The sequence below is a fragment of the Homarus americanus genome, unplaced genomic scaffold (assembly GCF_018991925.1).
Source record: "Homarus americanus isolate GMGI-L3 unplaced genomic scaffold, GMGI_Hamer_2.0 scaffold30858, whole genome shotgun sequence".
NCBI lineage: Eukaryota > Metazoa > Arthropoda > Malacostraca > Decapoda > Nephropidae > Homarus > Homarus americanus.
Window position 1 is genome coordinate 96,289 of NW_024737697.1, and position 20,772 is coordinate 117,060.

A 20,772-nucleotide genomic window follows, 5' to 3' on the forward strand; every position below is an offset into this window, starting at 1 on the left:
TGTTTCAGTGTCACATTGAGCTGAAGACCTACAGCTGTCTACAGGTAGGTACTGGTGAGCCTCACGGGGGATATTATTAAGCGAGTCTCGCCTGACTGTAATAATAAGACTCACTAGTGAAGATGTGTTTGTTTGAGCCTCACGGGGCCTCACTCGCCCTAACGTTTAACAGTGTTTGATTAATAAATTTGAATTAGTGAACCTGCAAAAAATAATAACATTAATTATTTCTCAAAAGTGTTTCCTAACTTCTGGATCACCCTGTAAGTCATCATTTACATAATAATAATAATAATAATAATAATAATAATAATAATAATAATAATAATAATAATAATAATAATGATGTCTTACCTTCAGTAGAGGAAGAGCTGGACAGGTGAGGGCTGGGCTGAGGCGCCCCAACACTCTCCTTGTCACTGGTCTCGGTCGGGTCTTTATACACCACCATGGTCCTGGGCGGCTCCATCGCCACAAACTCAAAATCACTATCGGCATCTGACCAGGAGTAAGTGGACTCGTGACCGTCCAGGAGCCTCATGGTGTCCCAGGCTCCGTCAGAGGACTTGGAGGTGTTGCGGGACACGCCCCCCACCGACCCTGACTGGTCTGAGGTCCGAGACTCAGTGTAGTCCAGGGTTGAAGTCTTGGACGAATGTGAATCACTTGGCTCCAGAAGTTCTCCGGCACGATGACCAGAGGTGTTACCATGGCCGGCCAGGGGCCCTGAGGTCTGGAGGAGTGGAGGTGCCTCGAGAGACTCTACGGAGGAGTGAGGGGGCGGGGCATCACTTTTCAGGGTCTTGGTCACCAGTTTTTCGATCTTGTGCTTGGCGTCCTTGAACCGTTTAAGTGAAGACGTTATTGTGTCCTTGATGTCCTTAGACTGTTTCTCAGTCGTACTGAAGCTAAATTTCCTTCTTAACTTCTTCAGTTTCCTCTGTCTCTTGGACAACATCTTACCGTCAACTTTGTCCCCAACGACACTCGGCTCAAACAGCTCCAGGTTGAGGTTATCCATGTCTGTGTCGTGCTCGGTCTCTGAGAACACCTCGAAGTCTCCGCCAGACACAACATCTTCGTCAGAGAAGTTCTCCACTACCTCCTGTTCCTCCAGTTCATCGATGCCAACCATGGCTGGGAACGTGACCTCACTAAACTCGTAGTTGCTACAAGGAACAATTTCAACATTGACCAATGTCTCCATACTCTTGGCCGGCTTAAAGTTCTCTCGGCGCTTAACACCGGCGTCACTCGGGGCAGCAGAGTCCAGCAACCCGGCTTCATCAGCTTCCAGTAAATCTGGAAGGGACTTTGAGTCTGACAGTGGAGTAAATGGACCGGACTCTACTGATGTTTCCTTTGATTTGCTCTTGTTATGGTCGTCCCCAGCACCTCTCTCGAGACATTTATCTTCACTCGTTGGTTCGTCGTCAACTCCGGGACGAAGGGAGTCATAATGATGCAGACTTGACTTCAGGGTCTCCCTGGGGGCGTCTGCAGCCTCGGCGTCTGAATCGATGGAGGTGTCCTCCTCCCTGCCAGAGTTTCCTGACCCAGTGCGAGGGACACTGCCTGCCGACGCTACTGACTCGCTACTGTCAAACACCACGATGATGGAGGCTGAGTCCTCGTCATCCTTGGCCTGTACAGACCCCGACTCTAAGGCCTGAACCTCAGCGTCGATCTCCGCCTCAAGCTTCTCCAAATCTCGCACCAGGTTGAGTCTGAACTCCATTTCTTTACTCATGTCCTCAGGTGGAGGCTCGATGCTCCTCAAGTTAGAAACAGATTCAGTTTTATTACTTAAGTCTTCGTTCACACCTTGTTGTCTCCTCCACTGCTCAGCAATATTCTCAAAAGTATGTAAAGTCAGTCTTCTGGGTCGACTTGTCTTAGGTCTCGGTGTGATAAGTTTGGGTACAAAATTTAATGATTTCCGTCTGTCTTTATTGTCGTGGCCGTGAAGGTGAGCACAGTCGTCCTCCCCCAGGTAATCCTTCCTTCTGAGGGGACAAGTGGAGGGACAGATCAACGGTAGGTCGAGCTTTAAGTCTGTCCGTGACGCAGCTTGTGTGTTCTTCAGTATCTCTGCTCTCTTTAAGATAAATTCCGGGGTGTCATTCCTCAACTTTGTGTCCCAATTCTTTGATCCCGAGAGAGAGGGAGTGTTGTCAGCAGTGGAGTGAGCCGCGTCATGGTGGTTTCCCCGCGGCCACACTGGAGGCGGGAGACTGAGGCGTTTACCATCAAGTGTTATACTGTGACAGGTTTCCTTGCCTTCAGGTCCGGACACAAGTTGATCGCCTTCAGGTCCGGACATAAGTTGGTTCTCTTCAAAGGATTCAAGTCTGTTGAGGTCGACGTCTGTGACTGACTTAGTTTCCTCTTTGATCTTGGAGAGACAAGACACACCTGAACTCACCGAATACTTGCGTCCTTCACCCGCACTCGCGTCAAACATAGAGCCAGACATTGATCCTACGCCAGAACTTTGGGTTGAGGCGGCGCTGGCACTAGACATTCTGCGTAATTCACTTCCGCCACCAGAGTCACAGAACACATGTCTAAAGTCGGAGAGAATTGTCTGACCTTTGAGACTTCTCTTACGCCCGGGGAACCATTCCCAGTCATCTGACACGGCTGAAACACCTGAGGAATACGAGAACTTCCTTCCACTGTTCTCTGATAGTGACGATACACCTGAGGAAGTCGAAAGTCTCCTGTCCAAGACGTCACACAGGGACATCTCGGTAACGTCTTCGTCAGGTGTTGTAATGGTTGAACTCAAAGATGTTTTACGACTCTCAACAGAATCACAAACTGAGCTTTTCCTGGGAAACACAGGTCTGGGAGCTTCATACTGAGGTATGAGAGAACTACCCTCACTGCCGACACATTTTACCGAGTAAGGTTTATCATAGCCGCACGAGGACTCCACGTCGGTGAGGATCTCGTCTCCAATATCAGAAGTTGTTGAGGACTGGCGCGACACCTGCTGGCACTGTCCTTCACTAACTATATCAACAGTGTCCAGGGCACTGTCGTCCTGCCTCAACACTTCACTACACACACTGTGTCCTTCCTCACAGTAAGTTGACTGATTCATGTTGCTGCTTATCGTAAGATCACTCATACTGTTGTCTACACGCGGTGTGCTCACACTAACGCTCACTGCACCACAACACACCTCCTCACCGCCGACGGACTTCCTGCTAGACCCGTCGGCAATAAACTGCTGTAACACCTTACTGGTAAATGAAGCGGCAGTTCCTTCACTTTCACCACTATTTACATGGTTGTGTGGCGCGGCTGTACAAGTGTGAGGCACTGAGCGGGCGAGGTGGACCGAGCCACAGTCTGCACTGGCGGCAACTGACCTAGTCACGATAACGTCATCACAGTCCAGTGTGGCAGAGTGAGTATCGCTGGTGTGGTGAGCTCTAGTACCTCCTGACCCACTCTGGCTGCTACTGGTCGATGGTAGGGTGCCACTCATAATCCGCTCAACTATCAGGGTGGCCAGGGCCTCAAGGTCAGGGGTAGGCTGGTCCACGGCAGTGAAATCGAAAGTGTATGAGGCGAGTGCGGCAGTGGTGAGGGCAGCCAGGCGAGGGTCAGCAGCTGTGCCGCTTGCTTCACCGCGGCCGCACGGACGACTGACACAGGTGACCTCATTTTCTCGTATATAACATGGATATGCGTAACTGATGTGTGAGTGTGAATTGTCTGGCTGACTGCACGTCACCAGACCCGCTGACTGTCCCCTGTGATCCTGTTCACTGGTGGGTGACGCTGTGGCGGAGGACGCCTTACTGTATGGTTCATCAGAGGCGCACAGTGTGTCCCTCGACCCTACAGGTGTGGTGACGTCATCCTCTGTACACTGGAGAGTCTCACAGGACGCTCCTGTGTCACTGGACGGAGAGGACGAGCACACTACGTCAGCTACTGAGGGCGGGTTAGTATGTACTTGGCTAAGTGGTGTGTTAGTGGTGCCGGCAGGAGGCTGACGACAACACTCGTCATCACTGTCACACAAGACGGTGTCAATGATGGTCTCAAATTCTTGGCTGGACAGACGAGGCTCCTCGTGTATGGGGAGGAGTCGATGTTGACCAGCGGCGTGTTTTTGTTGGCTACCCAGGACAGAACCCGCGTGAGACGCACGAGCACTGCCCTTACCTAATCCTAAAAAAGGCTTCACTATAACATTGTGGGGGGAGGTGTCGAGGAAGCCATCCTTCTCGTCAGGAGGCTCCAGGCCGTCCGGGGTCTGAGGGGAACTCTCGTCAGTAGTGGACTCGAGGACTGGACTGAGCCCCGAGCTGGAGGTGGTGTCTGGCTCACCGATGTCCGCCAGGTTACCGTCATCATAAGAGTCCTGGTCGTTGGAGTAGTTAGTGTCAGACTTCTGGTCAGACAAGGAACTACCCAACGAAGATATTATGGAGGAGCTTCCTGAGGGGAAGCTGAAGTTGCCCTTCCCGCCAGTAGAGTCGAGTACCAGGAAGAACTCATCTATGTCGGAGTCGTTGTCAGGAGGCGGCGACTCACTCTCCCAGTTGGAGACAAAGTGACGGAGGATCAGCCGAGACTCCTGGTAGTCAGCTGGATCACTTGAGTCAGTGTTGCACAGAAACTCTTCCTCGGTCGTCTCTGATGAACTCTGTCCGTCTTTACTCCCACTCGACCAACTCTTCCTCTCAACTTGTACATCAGTTTTCTCTGTTCCTGGATTGATGTTTTCTTTCACGTCTTTGTTCGAATTTTCAAACTCAGGAACCTTGAACTTGCTTCCTAAACTAATGAAGAAGGTGGTAGCCTTGACAGCTGGCTTGAGTGTAGCCTGGACGAGTCTTGTTGACGCGAGAAGTGTCTGTGGGGTGTCTTGAGTTGCTCTCAGGAAGGCAACGTCCCCGAGGCGAGGCTTCACAACAGGGACGCTCGCATCACTATCTTCTTCGTATAAACCTTTTGTCGGGTCTTCAGAGGAGGAGGAGTGGGTGGAGGACGGGGCGTCCTCCTGGGTAGAACTTGTCTCGTCAGAACTGTCACTGTTTTCTGAGGTGTTCTTGTCAGTAATTATAGAAGACGCCATGTCCACCTGAACCTCCGTAGAACTTGACTTTCTTCTTTGATTATCAAAATCTTGATCCTCTTCTTCATCCTCCTCCTCTTCTTCTTCTTCTTCCTCTGTCCTACTCTCCTGGAGACACTCAGACTCAGGGCTACTGTTACTTGTTGTCGACTTCCGCCGCTCAAAGAACTGCCGCAGTTCACTAACAAGACGCGGCCGGACGTCCTCGAGGGAATCTTTGTAACAATGGCTCTTACGACCTTCTACCGGCGGCTGGGGCGACAAGGGCGACGTGGGACTTAAAGGAAGATCTTCCAGGGAGTCGGCGCTCAGGACGCTCGCCTTTCGTCTAGGATCTTCCTCCTTATCTGAGGGCTCATGAGAGGGCGGTGGCTGTGAGGGGCCCCTCTGGGGGTAGTTGGGGTACACGTAGCTCGTCTTATGTGGGTAGCTCTCCCTGGGTGGGTACGAGGCAGGTGCAGGATAAACGTCCCTTACCTGTCGATCGTAGATAATCCTGCCCATGGAGTCCTCCACTGTAGGATAATTTTCTCTCTGAGGATACACCATGTTGGGGCCGTAGTCGCCCTCGGAGGGAAAATGGCCCATGTTTGGGGGGTAGTTCCTCCCTACGGGTATATAGGTGCCGTCACCAGCCTGGTACTCGTGACACTGGTGAGGGGTGACATAAGCTGGCTGGTGCTGGAAGGCCGGGTTGACGTAGGTGGGCATTGGTCCATAACTCTGGTCAGGAACCTTGTGGTGCTGAGGGTAGTGTGGGTACGGTTGCGGGTAGTTCGAAGGGAGGGGGTGGTGGACAGAGGGCGGAGGTGGATGTTGATGTCTTAAGTTCTCTAGAGAATCGTGAAGATGAGCTGCGTCCTCGTCACTCAGGCAACGTTCAAGGCTGAAGTAGCCGCCCTCTGTGTGCCCCGCCTGACCCACACCACGATGGGCGGGGTCAGGCGAGGGCGTGAGAGTGTGGGCGTGGCTTTCCAAGGAGTCGAGCCCCTCGTCCTCCTCCGTCACCAGGATAGGTTCATTACATGACGACGCTTGACGCATGTAAATATCCAGGTCCTGGAAGGTGACGCCAGAGAGGGCCCTGTACACGCCCCTCTGAGACTGCCGCCCACGCACGCCCCCACCACCGCCGCCCACTACCAGCACCGTCCGCGTCGGGTAGCTGCCGCCCTCAACACTACCAGCACCACCACCGCCCCACGTAAACTCCCGCGTGGCATCCATGGCTAGACGCACATGTCTCGTGTGTCAGCCTCCTGGACACTCACCGTCGCCAGCACCCGTGTGTCTGGTGTCACCAACTGTGCCAGGCGGACACGGACCAGTAGTGCCAGACACGTACCTCAGGTCTGTACGTGTGAGAGGCGCTCACTTGGTGGCAATATTGTGGTGTCCTCAATGCGGTGGTCGGCCAGCACACACACACACACACACAACCTGCAGGTGATGTCACTATAACACTCGTGAAGTTTCTGGTCACAACACCATCACCACATCACCATCACCACAACACTCGAGACACACCGAGAATAACACGTCAATAGTTCTTTCTTGTCATCAGATTTCAATCAACTTTCCATCACTTTCTTTTCACGGAGAGAGAGAGAGGAGTACCACCACTCTTCAACTTTATAATAAAAGTGAAGAAAAAAAAAGAAGCAGAAATATGTCCTCACACTATAACTGGGGTCTACAGGAGGCACTGTAAACCATAACCTGTAACAAGATACCAAACATCACTACAGCTCCTTGCATAACACCGTATGTGGGTCAGGTGGATTGTCCTGACCCCGTTTTATCGTAATCAGACCTCTATATGACTGTGACCTCGACCCCCCGTGTACTGCTTCATCCTCACGTACAGAACTGGTTGAGCTTTAATACAGGGAGTTAGTATGGCGACACGACACACGAATACCCAACACCTCCCCACTACACTCCTCTGCGTACCCCTTACCCACCACCTACCCCTACCCACCACCAACCCCTACCCACCACCAACCCCTACACGCCACTACCACAAGTATCTGGCAGAAAGTAGAACGAGTGACCCACCTCCATTATACAATTCATATTAAGTTTCTTCTGGACTTTTACTTTTTTGCCTGTGTTGGGGGGCCTCTTTTGTGTGTTTGTGTGTGTGTGTGTGTGTGTGTGTGTGTGTGTGTGTTAGTAGTCTGGCAGCTTCTCATGCCTCTATCATTCACCCTGTTCACGACACCTCCATCCAAATATGCGACTACCTCCCTCCTACCACCTCCCTTCTCCCTCCCTTCCTCCCTACCAATCAAGTCCTAACTAAGACAAACACAATCATCACTTCTACCACACCTGCTACCAACACCACCACACCTGCTACCAACACCACCACACCTGCTACCAACACCACCACACCTGCTACAACACCACCACCTACTACCAACACCACCACACACCTGCCTACCAACACCACCACACCTGCACTGCTACTAACACCACCACCTGCTACCACACCTGCCACACCACCCTGCCAACACCACCACACCACCTGCCACCACCACACCAGCTACCAACACCACCACACACTGCTACCAACACCACCACACCTGCTACCAACACTTCACCACCGTCCCCAAACTTATCTATTCCAGAGACGCCCTGTAAATTAAAATTATTCAAACATCGCGCAAACTCAATTGTCAAAAGAGTGGCATCCTATTGAGAGACTTTCACTACACACACACACACACACACACACACACACACACACTAGAGTGCCATAATAAAGGTGCCAGGGCCAGTGAGCCAGAGGTGAGGAATTTAGCAATGTTAATATTTGGGATATTTGCATAGTTAACTTGTGACACTTGTACAGGTGATGATTTAGATCGACACGTGTGGGCTTAATAACCTACCCCCCTCTCTCTCTCTCACACACACACACACACACACACACACTAATCAATGTCTCTCTCTCTCACACACACACACACACACACTAATCAATGTCTCTCTCTCTCTCTCACACACACACACAGTCAGCAAGAGAATGGTGGGGGCAGGGACTGAGGGGAAGGGGGGAAGGGAGGGGGGAGGAGGATAATCACCTGTCAAGAATTCAAGTATTAATTGGAGGCAGTACAGGTAAGTCACACCTAGCCGCCCCCGAAACGCCAGTTATTGTACGTCAGATTAAAGTTCTTATTTAATTTGACCTAAACGACGGTCACATTTCCCGGATTTTTTTGTTCTCAATTTATTTCACCATCAGTTAAAAGAGTGAAAGTTTCTCAGAGGGACGGTGTATGAGAGGCCAACAGAGAGGCCCTTGTCACCTGTGTCAGGGCTCCACCAGGTGTTTGATTAGGGCTTGACCTTAACACAGCTGCATTAGGTAAACACGGAATCACTTTAATTTATTTATTCACAAAACTTTCACGATAAATTATTACATTATATACACACTACAAGTCTCGGTTCTTAAAATTTCTAAAAGTAAAATTATCCTCGTGATTTGGGACGTGGGAAACTCATCTCTTTTACGAAACTCTAGTGCGATAATCCGGTCAAAATGGCGTCAAAATTACACTAAGACTCTAACTTACATAAATACATTCACTTAACAACAGTAAAGGGACAAATTTAAACATATAATAAACAAAACACAAATAAGAAAAGTAGAAAATACGAAAAATCAAAACTTTGAGTAAAAATGTAAAACTTTTGTACAAACTTTCATTACGAGTTTGGTTAAATTTACTATGTTATTAAACGACTGCATTTTGAATTACATTATAACATATATTTATCAATGTGGATCCAGGTGAAGTAATTAGCAACAGGTGAATGGATGAGTGTATGATGAAGGTGTTGACTGAACTAGGATATAAGGCGCTCACTCACATCCCCACCTGTATGTATGTATGTATGTATGTATGTATGTATGTATGTATGTATGTATGTATGTAGCCCCCACAATACGCCTGACCCTTACGTGCCCTAAAGTGAAGTCATAACAGCCCCCATAAACAGTATATAAGGGGCTGTTTTACCTGCCCACAGACGACGAACCCAATTAGTGTCTACACACCGGAGCTTAACAACCATTTTCCTCTAATTACCTTAACCCTACGGCACTAATTACCCTGTTTACTCACTTCTCACATGAGTTTCATAATACGTGAGGGAGAAGTGTTTCATATTATCCCCTCCCTCATCTTCTCTCCCTCACCTTCTCCCTCCTTCACCTTCTCTCCCTCCCTCACCAACACTACCACCTCCTCCCCCACCTGAATAAAACTCTCCCTACTGTGTTAAATGGAAATATATATACATACATACATACATACATACATACATACATACATACATACGTACAAATAGTTGAGATATGACTTGAAACACGTCAATTTAAGTTAGGTTAGGTTAGGTTAGGTTAGGTTAGGTAAGGCAAGGCAAGGTTAGGTTAGGTTAGGTTAGGTAAGGTTAGGTTAAATGGGATTAGGTAAAGGTAAGATAAAAGGTAAAGAGTGGGTAAGGTAAGGTTAGGTAAGGTTAGGTAGGTTAGGTAAAAGGTAAGACAAAAACCAAATAAAGATGGGTTAAGAGTAAGGTTAGGTTAGAGTAAGGTTAGGTAAGGTAAGGTAAGAGTGGAAGTAAGGTAAGGTAAGGTAAGGTAAGGTAAGGTAAGGTTAGGTAAGGTTAGGTTAGGTTAGGTTAGGTTAGGTTAGGTTAGGTTAGGCTAGGTTAGGCTAGGTTAGGGTGTCAAATCTTCAGGTCACCCCCCCACTAAATCTCCCGAAAGTCAGTAGAATCGACCGGTGACCCACATCCTGTTAGGCTTACACCACACACCTGGACAACACACACCACGATGTATGAACCACCTGTGTTATGAGTGTGTGTTGCGTATTGTATGATTGTTGTATGTTGTGTTTGTTGTATGTTGTGTTTGTTGTATGTTGTGTTTGTTGTATGTTGTGTTTGTTGTATGTTGTGTTTGTTGTATGTTGTGTTTGTTGTATGTTGTGTTTGTTGTATGTTGTGTTTGTTGTATGTTGTGTTTGTTGTATGTTGGTTGTATGTTGTGTTTGTTGTATGTTGTGTTTGTTGTATGTTGTGTTTGTTGTATGTTGTGTTTGTTGTATGTTGGTTGTATGTTGTGTTTGTTGTATGTTGTGTTTGTTGTATGTTGATGGGGGGGTTGTGAGAGGGCCAGGTAGAGAGGGGCTGGAGTTATAGGTGAGTGGACAGGTGAGTTACAGTGAGTTACACAGGTGAGTTACATAAGTGAGAGGGCAGGTGAGTTACATAGATGAGTAGGCAGGTGAGTGAACTTAAATGACACTCAAGCAGGTTTTTCACTCCACAGGTGTGTATTAATGAGTGCAGTTTGAGGTGATGCAGGTGTAGCGACCGACACAGGTGTGAAAAAAGTGGACATCAATCAGGAATTACAGGTGCATATCTAACACCTGTCTGCCAGAGGCGTTACTGAGACTATCGTATGTGACTCTTTTACATCATACATACATACATACATGCATACATACATACATACATACATACACTCACATACATACATATATACATACATACATACTGTATACATGCATACATACATACATACATACATACACCTTTCTCTCTCTCCCCAAACACACATCAGTTAACACACCCAAAAATAACTAGGGAAGGTGGGGGGTGGGGGGTGGGGGGGAGGTCAGGGTAGGGGTGGGTAGGGGTGGGTAGGGGTGGGTAGGGGTGGGTGGGGGTAGTATTGATTAACACAAGATGATAAGTTCAGCACCACACTTGTCATAGAAAAAGAAGAAGAAGAAGGTGTTGACGTCAGTAAGTCTATTGTTGACGTCAGTAAGTCTATTGTTGACGTCAGTAAGTCTATTGTTGACGTCATTAAGTCTATTGATGACGTCAATCAGTCTATTGTTGACGTCAGTAAGTCAATTGTTGATGTCAGTAAGTCAATTGTTGATGTCAGTAAGTGATGATATTTACACAACGATTAACCCATGTGTGTAGTCATGATGGAATGTACCAGAACCATCTATGTACACACACACACACACACACACACACACCTCGGTCACGTGTTACGCCCACACCTCACGTAACATATCTGGTCAGTCCGTCACAAGGGTACTACTGCCTCCCGTCACGCGAGGGTCACATGTTATTGGGCGGAGAACCAGCGTTATAAAGGTCGAGTACTGTGTGTGTGTGTGTGTGTGTGTGTGTGTGTGTGTGTGTGTGTGTGTGTGTGTGGTCAAGATGGCGTCAATATGGCACTAAAACTATAATACTGGATGACGTCATAATGACCAGTCTTATTCAGGTAATGTTAAGATGAGGTGGTGAAATTGTGAGGTGAGGTTAGGTAAGAACTCCTTAGTACAGGAGGAGTGTTGTCATGGGTGGTGCTGGCTCTTAGGGTAATGTGGTGTGAAGGCAGAGGAAGGGAGGAGGAGGAGGGAGAGCTAAGAAAGAGGAGGGAGGAGGAGGACGAGACCATGATGAGTAAGTGCATTTCAGTAACACCCTTCCTCCCTCCCCTTCTACCCCCCCCCCTTCCGTCACACCGTTAACCCTGAACACTCGCACAAAAACTGACGCTTTATGTCTCTCACACACCTGTCGTACACACCTGCATCACACACCCGTCGTACACACCTGCACAGTCAACCACATCAACTACCACCCAAAATAATACATAATTTCACATAAAAAATAACTAAAGAAAAATGAACTGTACCAAACATAATTATAACCTAACTTAGAACAATAATTAAACTTAACCTAACCTAACCTAACCAAATTTATCCTCACCTTACCTATTCTAACTTAACCTAACTTAATCTAACTTTAGTAGCTTAACCTAACCTGACCATCATGATAAGGTCCAGCTATAATAGGCTATTAAGATTCAACCCTAAAGTGCCCTTATCTAAATGGCCCTTAATTCTAATAGTAGTTATGGGGCCTATTAGGACTGGGGGCCCATCTGACCTGTAGCTATTGAGGCGAGAAGCGGGTTGGCCGGGGCCTTGGTGAAGTCTAGGGGAATACCCAACCACACCTCTCTCTCTCTCTTACCACCCCCCACCAACCTAACCACACCCCCCTACCAACCTAACCACCCCACTACCAACCTAACCACACCCCTACCCACCTAACCACACCCCCTACCAACCTAACCACACCCCTACCAACCTAACCACCTCACCCACCCAACCACACCCTACCAACCTAACCACACCCCCTACCCACACCCCTCACCAACCTAACCACCCCCCTACCCACCTAACCACACCCCCTACTAACCTAACCACACCCCCTACCAACCTAACCACCCCCTACTAACCTAACCACACCCCCTACCAACCCAACCACACCCCTCACCCAATCAACCACACCCCCACCAACCCAACCACCCCCACTAACCTAACCACACCCCCTACCAACCTAACCACACCCCCCACCCACCTAACCACACCTCTACCAACCTAACCACCCCTACCAACCCAACCACACCCCCACCAACCTAACCACACCCCCACCCACCTAACCAACCCCCACCAACCCAACCACACCCCTACCAACCTAACCACACCCCCACCAACCTAACCACACCCCCACCCACCTAACCACACCCCCTACTAACCCAACCACACCCCCTACCAACCCAACCACACCCCTACCAACCTAACCACACCCCCCACCACCTAACCACACCCTACCAACCTAACCACACCCCTACCAACCTAACCACACCCCCCTACTAACCTAACCACACCCCCCTACCAACCTAACCACACCCCTACCAACCCAACCACACCCCCCTACCCACTAACCACACCCCCTCACCAACCTAACCATCCCTACTAACTTAACCAAACCCCCCACCAACCCAACCACACCCCCACCAACCTAACCACACCCCTACCAACCTAACCAACCCCCCCACCAACCTAACCTAACCACCTACCTACCCAAACCACACCTACCAACCTAACCACACCCCTACCAACCTAACCACACCCCCTACCAACCTAACCACAACCCCCTACCAACCCAACCACACCCCCACCAACCTAACCACACCCCCTACCAACCTAACCACACCCCCTACCCACCTAACCACACCCACCACCAACCCAACCACACCCCCTACCAACCCAACCACACCCCACCAACCTAACCACACCCCTACCCAACCTAACCACACCAACCTAACCACACCCCCTACCAACCTAACCACCCCCATACCAACCTAACCACACCCCCCACCCACACCCCCACCAACCCAACCACACCCCACCACCCAACCACCCACCCACCCAACACCCCCACTAACCCAACCCCCACTAGCTAAGTCTCCCATTGATTGATCTCCGTTTTCCTTATCTTTCCACTCGTTCGTTGTTGTAACCGCTCCATTATAAACAAGGAACGACTCTTTTGTAAAATACGCCTTTGTAAACACCGCCTTTGTAAATAAAAATACATCCTGTAAACACAGTCAGTCAATCTCTATTCATCTCGTCTATTTTCTGACATATACAACGTAAGCAGAGATTCTATTGTTACCTTTCAATGGTGAGTTTCTTGTCAATGATGTAAAGGAAGTGTGTGTGTGTGTGTGTGTGTGTGTGTGTGTGTGTGTGTGTGTTATGGTTGGATATTAGAACGAGTATAATAACGTAATGTTGGTGTATAAAGAAGAAGAATAAGAAAATATCATTATTATTGTGTATAGTAGTAGTAGTAGTAGTAGTAGTAGTAGTAGTAGTAGTAGTAGTAGTAGTAGTAGTAGTAATAGTAGTAGTAAAGTTAACACAACGGGTTTAATAACAGAAACAATACAGTGTGTGTTAGTGACTCACGCCCGCAACACACTACGTGAGTGAGAGCGGTGGGTGTGTAGTGGGGTACTGCAATATAGGCGTGTGTGGGTGGTGTGTGGTGGGCGTGTACCGGTGTGCCGCGTCTCTGGTCAGCATCACTATAAATCCTACCACACGATACCCGCCCACCACCCGCCCACAACCCAAACGACTCCTAGACCAGCAGTACGTTACTTCCTGCTCTCTATTATACTTCCTGTTTCCTCTCCTCCTTCCCCCTATTCTCTTCCTCCTTCTTCCTTTTCTATACCTCCTACTAACTGACTTTCCTCCTACCCTGCCCATCTTCCTTCTACTTCTCCTTCCTCCTCTCCTGCTTTCCCTCCTGCTTCCTGCTCCTCCTGCTGTCCTCCTCCCTTAACGACCACCTCCTGCTGCCCGAAACGTAGCCACTGCTCCCGTGGGTGTCGCCTGCTGCCCCCCCCACCCCCCTGCTGAACGCCACCACCTAATCACCCCCTGCCACCACCTAATCACCCCTGCCACCACCTAATCACCCCTGCCACCACCTAATCACCCCTGCCACCACCTAATCACCCCTGCCACCACCTAATTACCCCTGCCACCTAATCACCCCCTACCACCATCTAGTCACCCCTGCCACCACCTAATCACCCCTGCCACCATCTAATCACCTCCTGCCACCCTAATCACCCCTGCCACCACCTAATCACCTGTCACCACCTAGTCATCCCTGCCACCACCCTGCCAACACCCTGGTATAACAGCACCGGTCTTGTTGTTTTATCTGCCTTCCTTTCACCACTATCTGACTCTCAGCCAACATGGACCCAGCCAAGAGCCTCTAGCACCACACTATCACCACACCTTCAACCACACCATCACCACACCTTCAACCACACTATCACCACACCTTCAACCACACCATCACCACACCTTCAACCACACTATCACCCTCCATTATTTCACCATTATCACCACACTATCATCATTATCACCACACTATCACCACCATCACCACACTGTCACCATTATCACCACACTGTCACCATTATCACCACACTGTCACCATTATCACCACACTGTCACCACTATCACCACACTGTCACCACTATCACCACACTGTCACCACTATCACCACTGTCACCATCATCACCACACTATCACCACACTGTCACCACTATCACCACACCTTGCACCATGCTTTGTGTTATTAGTCCCCAACTGCTGTCTCCAGAGGGGAACTACAGAATTGCTCTATCTGTCTCTGTCTGTCTATCTGTCTCTCTGTCTGTCTATTCATCTGTCTGTCTCTCTGTATATTTGTCTGTCTGCATGTCTAATCATCTATCTGTATGTATGTATGTATGTATGTATGTATGTATGTATGTATGTATGTATGTATGTCCTTAACTTTCCGTTGATAAAATAAACTAGTTAAACATTTTTCATGAACGTAATAGCGGCAACACAAACGCACACGCACACACACACACACACACACACACACACACACACACACACACACACACACACACACACACACACACCTGTATTTATAGTTATTATTTACCTGGTCAAACAATATGTGTCTTCATTATAGGATTAACCCGTCTATTACGTCATCATTTACGTCATCATCTACGTCACCATTTACGTCATCATCTACGTCACCATCTACGTCATCATCTACGTCATCATCTACGTCATACCTTTAATATTTGTAGATGTTGGTATTTTCTGAGAGCCAAAACAAGGGGTTGTGTACTGTACTGATTAAGTTTATTGTATACCTGTACTGTGGTCCTCCCTCTTCCTTCTTACTCCCTCCCTCTCCCTTTCTTCCCCTCCTCCTCCTCCTCCTCCTTCCCCCTTCTCTTGGTTCCCCCTCCTCCTCTTCTTGGTCTTCCCCCTCCTCCCCTTCTCTGGTCTTCCCTCCTCCCTTCTCTTGGTCTCCTCTCCTCCCCCTTCTCTTGGTCTTCCCTTTCCTCCTTCTTGGTCTTCCCCCTCCCCCTCTCGTGGTGTTCCTTGGTACATATCGACCTTGAGGAAGTTTAACACAGGTTCCCTAACACACAGTAATCGATGGTAGTGTTGGTCCGCCTGCCATCAGATACACTCCTCCCCCACACGCCCCTCCCCACACGCCCTCCCCCCACACGCCCCTCCCTCCCCACACACCCCTCCCTCCCACACCATCACATACACTTACTCACCCACACCACACCATCACTACCCCTTCCACCATCACACACTACCCTCCACACACCATCAGACAGACAGACAGACAGACAGAGACAGACAGACAGGAAAAAGTTTGAACGTTGATCATGAGTTCTGTCTTGACACACACACACACACACACACACACACACTACTGGGCAATAGTTCGCGATTTTACGTGACTCAAGACTTCCTGAGCCTTCTGTCAGCAGAAGATGAATCATGCCTGAAGGAGACGCTCGGGTGACGGTATGATCCCCGTCTGTATACTTCCTCCTCCTTCATTCATACATACAACAACATACATACAACATACATACATACATACATACATACATACATACATACAACCATTTCCCCACACACAAACACATACCACCACCCCATCACCCCACACACACACACACACACACACACACACACACACACACACACACACACACACACACACACACACACACACACACACACACACACACACACACACACACCTTCTCAAGCATAATTAGAATCACAAGCACATTAAAGCAGGAACAATAACACGTAAACAAAACAATGTCAATATAATTTGTTTACAGATAAATAGAGGTCTTATGGTCCGGCTGCTCTTATAAACAGTTCATATTTTGTGAGTTTTGGTAAATAATTAAGTGTTTGGCTAACAGCTGTACTCACTCTGGTGTGTGTGTGTGTGTGTGTGTCAATATACCATCTCACACACACACACACACACACACACACACACACAGGTACTAACCCTTTCACCTCACACGTGCACACAAGCATGATGAGTCGACAAAAAAGATAGGTGCGTTATGGTGTGGTAATCAGTGCATAAAACCACACTCCAGTCACCATAGAGTGTGTGTGTGTGAGAGTGAGTGAGTGTGTGTGTGTGTGTGTGTGTGTGTGTGTGTGACCCTACATACTACACACTAACGTAATAAAACCTTCCTTCCTTCACATGACACAAAATGCCTTATGTCTCTCTCTCTCTCTCTCTCATATCCCCATCACGAGAGAGAGAGAGAGAGAAACCCCGCTGTGAGCAAGACAATAACCAGATCAGGGTAGCAGACTCAACACATCAATCCCACACCTGATCTAATTACCTGCAACAAAGCAATGAATAAGATACCGAGTTTATTATTATTATTATTATTATTCATTTATTATTATTCAGTTTTATTCATTGTGGCACATGAATAGGATGAGTAAGGAATGTTTTTGTTGTTATACTGAGCATTTCTCTTGCAATACGGCAATGTTGACATAAACGAATCGAACGGGAGATACAATTGCAAGATATTTCGTTATCTCATACCTGGAGAGAGAGCACACACACACACACACACACACACACACAGATGAGAGAGGTAGAAGGAATGAACTGAGGAGGGGTAGGGAGGAGGGATAAGGGTAGGGAGGGGGGAGGTGTAGGAGGAGGGGGTAGGAGGAGGGGGGGGAGAGGGTAGGGGAGGGAGGGTGATTCAGTCCATGATGATATACAGAGACAGTCGACCATACCTCCTAGGGCCTGTCTCACTTCCCTCCACCTCCACCACAGCCACCACCTCCTCCACCATTACCTCCACCACTAATCTCCAACACCAATCTCCAACACCAACCTCCACCTCTCTCTAATATCACACACCGGACCTTGCAATACAATACGAGCAAGCTTTCACCCCCACATCCCATTTTCTTTGACCATTTCCCCGCGTCAGTCAAGCGTCAAGGTGGGAGACTATTATTAATATCATCTTCCTTCATCAGTGAGGGAGATCTACAATACTCGTGAGAAAGTTTGTGGATGAGAGGATGGATGACGCACGTGGATGATGCCCTGATAGAGACACACACACACACACACACACACACACACACACACACACACACACACACACACACACACACACACACACACACACACCACCCAAGAACCTGCCCCTAAATCATGTTCGTGTCATATTCAAGTGAAAATGACAGTATGACAAACTTGATTGGTGAACATGACCAGCCATGACTGGCCTGAGTGAACGTGACGGAGTAAAGTGCACAGCGTGACTGACATGACAGGATGCACTCGGCAAGCAGGGAAGGAGATGCATCAGACCAGATCCCTCGTGTGTGTGGGGGAAGGAGGAGGAGAGGGAAGGAGAGAGGGAAGGAGGAGAAGGGGGGGAGGGAGGGAGGAAGACAGGGGGAGGGAGGGAGGAAGCAGCATTACAGAGATCCGTCACGGGCGACGTCACTGTGCAGAGATGAGAGGTGGTGTGACGGACAGGCCCCAGCAGCACCGTCACAAACCATCATCACAACAGCAGTTCCTAGTGGTGGCTCTGAATCACCTGGGTGGCAGTGTGGCATGGCAGGTCAGGGAGGTGGGGGTGGGGGGAGTGTTGGAGGAGAAGGATTGGGGAAAGGCATTGGGGTGGGGTATGTGGAGAAGGGGCTGATTGTGGGGTGGGGGATGGAGGTAGGTTGGGTTGGGAGCAACACTACAGAACGAAAACCCCTAAGACCAGAGCAAAAGGTTCTGCTATACAGTCAAAAGGTTTATCACTGCACACACACACACACACACACACACGCACACGCAAACACGCACACACACACACACACACACACACGCACACACGCACATACACACACACACACACACGCGCACACGAGTGAGCAGGGTGTACACAGTCTTCACGTTTTCCTGCATCGAGCAATCAGTAGAGAAATTTTTCCCTCATGCATAAAAACACGTCATTATCATATACGTACACGTCACCAACGGCTCTCCTTCCCGGTAACACGTCACTACCTCCCCTCCTTCCCGGTAACACGTCACTACCTCCCCTCCTTCCCGGTAACACGTCACTACCTCTCCTCCTTCCCGGTAACACGTCACTCACCTCCCCTCCTTCCAGTAACATCACTATCCCCTCCTTCCCGGTAACACGTCACTACCTCCTCCTTCGGTAACACGTCACTATCTCCCCTCCTTCCCGGTAACACGTCACTACCTCCCCTCCTTCTAGTAACACGTCTACCTCCCTCCTTCCAGTAACACGTCCTACCTCCCCTCCTTCGGTAACGTCACTATCCTCCTTCCCGGTAACATCCACTACCTCCCTCCTTCCAGTAACACGTCACTATCCTCCTCCTTCCCAGTAACGTCACTTTCTCCCCTCCTTCCCAGTAACACGTCACTATCCTCCCACTCCTTCCAGTAACACGTCACTACCTCCCCTCCTTCCCAGTAACGTCACTACCTCTTCCTGTGTGACGCCCGCTAAATAGTGTCACAGGCAGAGATTCCTCACCACTAAGTAGAACAGGTGAGACCACAGGTGTTAATTAAGGTACCTGTATATCATCAACCTTAATATATACTTGTTGTGTATGCTGCGTTATGATAAAGGTGGGCAAAAGGTGTCTGTAACAGGGGTTAACAAGCTTCTTCACCTTATCTTCACCCGCCCGTCCCACCCCGCCCCGCCACATATCTATCCCACAAGTAAATACATCCCACATCTCCTTTCCATCTCGTCCCCTTTTCCAGTCCACCAGCCTGCCTCTCCTCCTCCCCCCCCGCCCCGTCCCGCCTCGCCCACAGCACACATATATATAGGGGGGGGGTTGAGAGATACACCTGACTTCAGACAACACATATGGAACATTCCGCTGGCTCTCCATTTACACAGCATCACTCACCTGAACCTGTGAGCACCTGTGTGAGCCAACCTTACCTGTGTGACTTTCTAAACACACACACGCACACACACACATATATTATAGACAGGTTAATTAATTACAGGTTCTCCGGCCTCTTCAACATTTTAATTTATCCTCATCATCAAAAGTACGAATGTGTGTGTGTGTGTGTGTGTGTGTGTGTGTGTGTGTGTGTGATAGTCATTATAGCGTGTAAATAGATTTTGTCGATTTAAAAGCAGCCATCCAACGTGACGGCTAGTGGCGCTGTTGACTCTAACCTAACCAAACATAACCTAACCAAACATAACATAACCTAACCAAACATAACATAACATAACATAACATAACCAAACCTAACATTAGGAAACCTTAACTGGGGATTATTTTCTTCTGGAGGAGGAGGAGAGGTGGAGAGAGTGGAAGAGGGGTGGAGTGGAGAGCAGGGAGTGAAGGAGGAAAGGAGTGAAGAGGAAGGAAGAGGAGAAGGAGGTAAGGAGGAGAGGGATAGAGGAGGAAGGAGATTGGAGGAAAGGGAGAGGTGCTGGAGGAAGGGAGGAGGGAGTAGAGGGAGGGAGGTGAAGGAGAGGGAGTGGAGGATGAGGGGAAGAGGAAGGAAGAGGTGATGATAGGAGGGGAGGAGGAAGAATAGAAAGGAGGGCAGGAGAGAGAAGGAGAGTGGGAGAATAATAGGGAGGGAGGGAGGGAGGGGTGGGGTGGGTGTATCCTGCCACATCAACGCGCTGGATAGTGAACCCTGCTGGATTTGGCGGTCCCACTTCTGGAGATTAAGTTGGGTGGGTTTATATTTCTCTGAGGGATTTGTCTAGCACTCCTATATGCTTAACTGAGACACACACACACACACACACA

The 20,772-nt window shown here is 48.9% G+C and overlaps 1 protein-coding gene across 1 annotated transcript in view; it reads right to left on the reverse strand.

The window, feature by feature from the left end:
- LOC121873511 overlaps nt 1-6,902 on the reverse strand; it is an 82,800-nt gene extending 75,898 nt beyond the window's left edge. Inside the window, exon 1 of the mRNA XM_042377096.1 lies at nt 355-6,902. Coding sequence (XP_042233030.1) covers nt 355-6,328 — 5,974 coding nt within the window. The 5' untranslated portion in view covers nt 6,329-6,902. The remainder of the gene's footprint in view (nt 1-354) is intronic.
- Nucleotides 6,903-20,772: the final 13,870 nt, after the last annotated feature.